The sequence below is a fragment of the Tupaia chinensis genome, unplaced genomic scaffold (assembly GCF_000334495.1).
Source record: "Tupaia chinensis unplaced genomic scaffold, TupChi_1.0 Scaffold148884_1, whole genome shotgun sequence".
NCBI lineage: Eukaryota > Metazoa > Chordata > Mammalia > Scandentia > Tupaiidae > Tupaia > Tupaia belangeri.
In genome coordinates this window covers 1,986,723-1,989,584 of record NW_006208732.1, presented here as the reverse complement: position 1 = coordinate 1,989,584, position 2,862 = coordinate 1,986,723, and the positions used below count along the sequence as shown (strand labels likewise).

General features: G+C 39.5%; 1 protein-coding gene across 1 annotated transcript in view; it reads left to right on the top strand.

Annotated features, from left to right (window-relative positions):
* LOC102480450 (vomeronasal type-2 receptor 26) overlaps positions 1 to 2,862 on the top strand; it is a 56,627-nt gene that overhangs the window by 45,379 nt on the left and 8,386 nt on the right. The window contains exon 9 of the mRNA XM_014585113.1: positions 2,008 to 2,241. Within this exon, the coding sequence (XP_014440599.1) occupies positions 2,008 to 2,241 (234 nt within the window). The remainder of the gene's footprint in view (positions 1 to 2,007; positions 2,242 to 2,862) is intronic.

Genomic DNA, 2,862 nt, shown 5'->3' with positions numbered 1-2,862 from the left:
AAGTAAGGGTTATGTGTGACATTCTCCCTCGGGGGTGCTTTCTTCTCTCCCTTTCTGTCTGTCTTGGTTTCTATCTGACAAGTGCATTCACCTACTAATCAAAAAAATATACATATATATACTTTTCTTTGGTTTAGTTTTTGCTACATGGCACATGTGCTCACTAGGGGAAGAGAAGGAACAGAGAACAAAATAATGAAAAAGCATATTCTGAGTGGCCAAGCTGCACACCCTTCTCCATTCTCTTCTTGAGATTTTGGGCACACACACACACACACACACACACATATTTCTCAAGCCTCAGGTCCAGGACTCAAACTGCACATTTGGTCATGTGGAAGGCAGTGACCACAACCTCCAGGCCACCTGCTGGCCCAACTTGTTCCCATTGGAAATGCTATTTTGAGTTTTAATTAATTTTCATAAAGGATGCACATAAATAATGTACATATTTGAATGAGTTCAGGAGTATGCATGCCTTTATATAAAAGTCACCATTATACAAAAAAAAGTATATAACCTAAACCTATCCATCCATCTGGTGCCCTTTTTAAAGTACGAAGATTAGCTTCAAAGCAGCACAAACCATATAAAAATCTATAGCATTTCTGTAAACAAATAATGAACAGACTGAGGCACAGTTGAAGAATCAATACCATTACAATCACAAGAAAAAAATACAAGATATGGGACCAGCAGTTGGCGTAATGGCTATGTCGCTGGACTCCCATGTAGTCGACCGTGGTTCGAGTCCCAGACCGGGTGGCTTAAAACTCACACTGGGTGCGTGTGCGTACATGCCCAAGATCCCGAGAGGAGAATGAAGAAGAAGGAATTGTGGCGTGGCCATCTTCCCCTGGGTGGTGATTTCTCACTTTCTGTCTTTCTGTCTCTCTCTGTCTGTCTGGCAAGCACACGCTCCTAAAGCATGAACCTCTCCAAAAATAAATAAATAAATAAATAGATAGATAGATAAATGATACATAGAAATAAACCTCACCAGAGAAGTAAAAGAACTCTACAAGGGAAATGATAAAATACTAAAAGGACAAATTGAAAATGACACAAAAATTGAAAAGACAGCCCATGTACCTGGATCAGAAAAATTAATATAATCAAAATGTCAATTCTACCCTAATTAATCCACATATTTAGTAAAATCACACTTGGGAACCAGCAGTTAGCGTAATGGCTATGTCGCTGGACTCCCACGTAGTCGACCACCGTTCGGGTCCTGGACCTGGTGGCTTAAAACTCACGCCGGGTGCGTGTACGTGCGTGCCCAAGATCCCGAGAGGACAATGGAGGAGAAGGGATTGCAGCATGACCATCCCCTCTGGGGGGTGATTTCTTGCTTTGTCTCTCTATGTCTCTCTCTGTCTGTCTGGTGAGCGCACACGCCCTATAGCAAAAACCTCTCCAAAAAACAAAATCACAATCAAATTTCTGAAGACATTCTTCACAGATTCAGCAATAATAGAATTTGTCTGCAATAATGAAGAACCCCTTTTGTCAAAGCAATACTGCACAAAAAGAGTGGAGTAGATGGATGGCATCTCTCTTCATGACCCCAAAATATATTACAAAGCTGTGATAATCAAAACACCATGACACCAAAACAGATTTTATTAGTCTGGATTTTATCAATCTCTGCACAACCCTCTGGGATATATCCTATAATTTATCTGATAAGACTGAATTACTTCCCCTTGTTTTCATGAAGAAATCTCTATTTCACATAAGCAATGATATAGTGACCACCAAAATCAAACTGAGCCTCCATCAAAAAAAGTAACACAAACACATGAAGGATAGAGAGGTGGAAATAGAAGGATTACTGATAGGTATCCACCTTCCAGCTCTACATTAAATGCACTCCTAATTTACTTTGAGTATGCATGTGTCAGGTTTTTTTTTTCCTTAAAATCTAAATTTTCTTTTTTAAAATGTATTTTCTACATTAAATCTCTGTGTATCATTAATTTCTAAATTGTTTCTCTCATCCAGCTTCATCCATTTCTGAGAAAAAGCCAACTTACACATAATACTAGATACGACATGCCTCTAGGAAAAGAAAGAAGCCATACAGCACAGTATATCTACAACTTAGTGAGGTTTCCTAATGACAATTTCACCAACTGGCTGCTGGTTAAAGTAGGAGACTTTGTTTACAGGAACCCCCACGATCAAGACTTGATCATCAATGAAGAGATGATAAGATGGCCTATTAGTTTCAAAGAGGTACAATGTCTTTTCTACATTACATTTATACAGAGTTATTTGAATAGTCTTGAAGTGAAATTGTGTGACTACAAATCAGGATTAGGTTAACCTTTTATATCTTGACTTTGCACGATGTGATTTTGCTTTAATATATCTTACACTGTAAATATAACAAGAACAGGTTTACATAAACTGCCATTTTTAATTTAGGTATATTTATTCAAAGCAGCAGTCCAATGAAGAAAATCAACAAGTTTATTAATTAATCAACCATTACTTTTTTTTTTTTGGAGAGGTTTTCGCTATAGGGCACATGCGCTCGCCAGACATACAGAGAGAGACAGAGAGACAGAAAGTGAGAAATCCCCCCCAGGGGGGATGGCCACACGGCAATCCCTTCTCCTCCATTCTCCTCTTGGGATCTTGGGCACACATGCACATGCACCCAGCATGAGTTTTAAGCCACCGGGTCCAGGACGTGAACCGCGGTCGACTATGTGGGAGTCCAGCGACATAGCCATTATGCTAACTGCTGGTCCCTCAATCGTTACTTAATGAGAGAAATATGTTCTAGGAAATGAATCATTAGAGGGAACCAGCAGTTAGCATAATGGCTATGTCGCTGGACTCCCACATAGT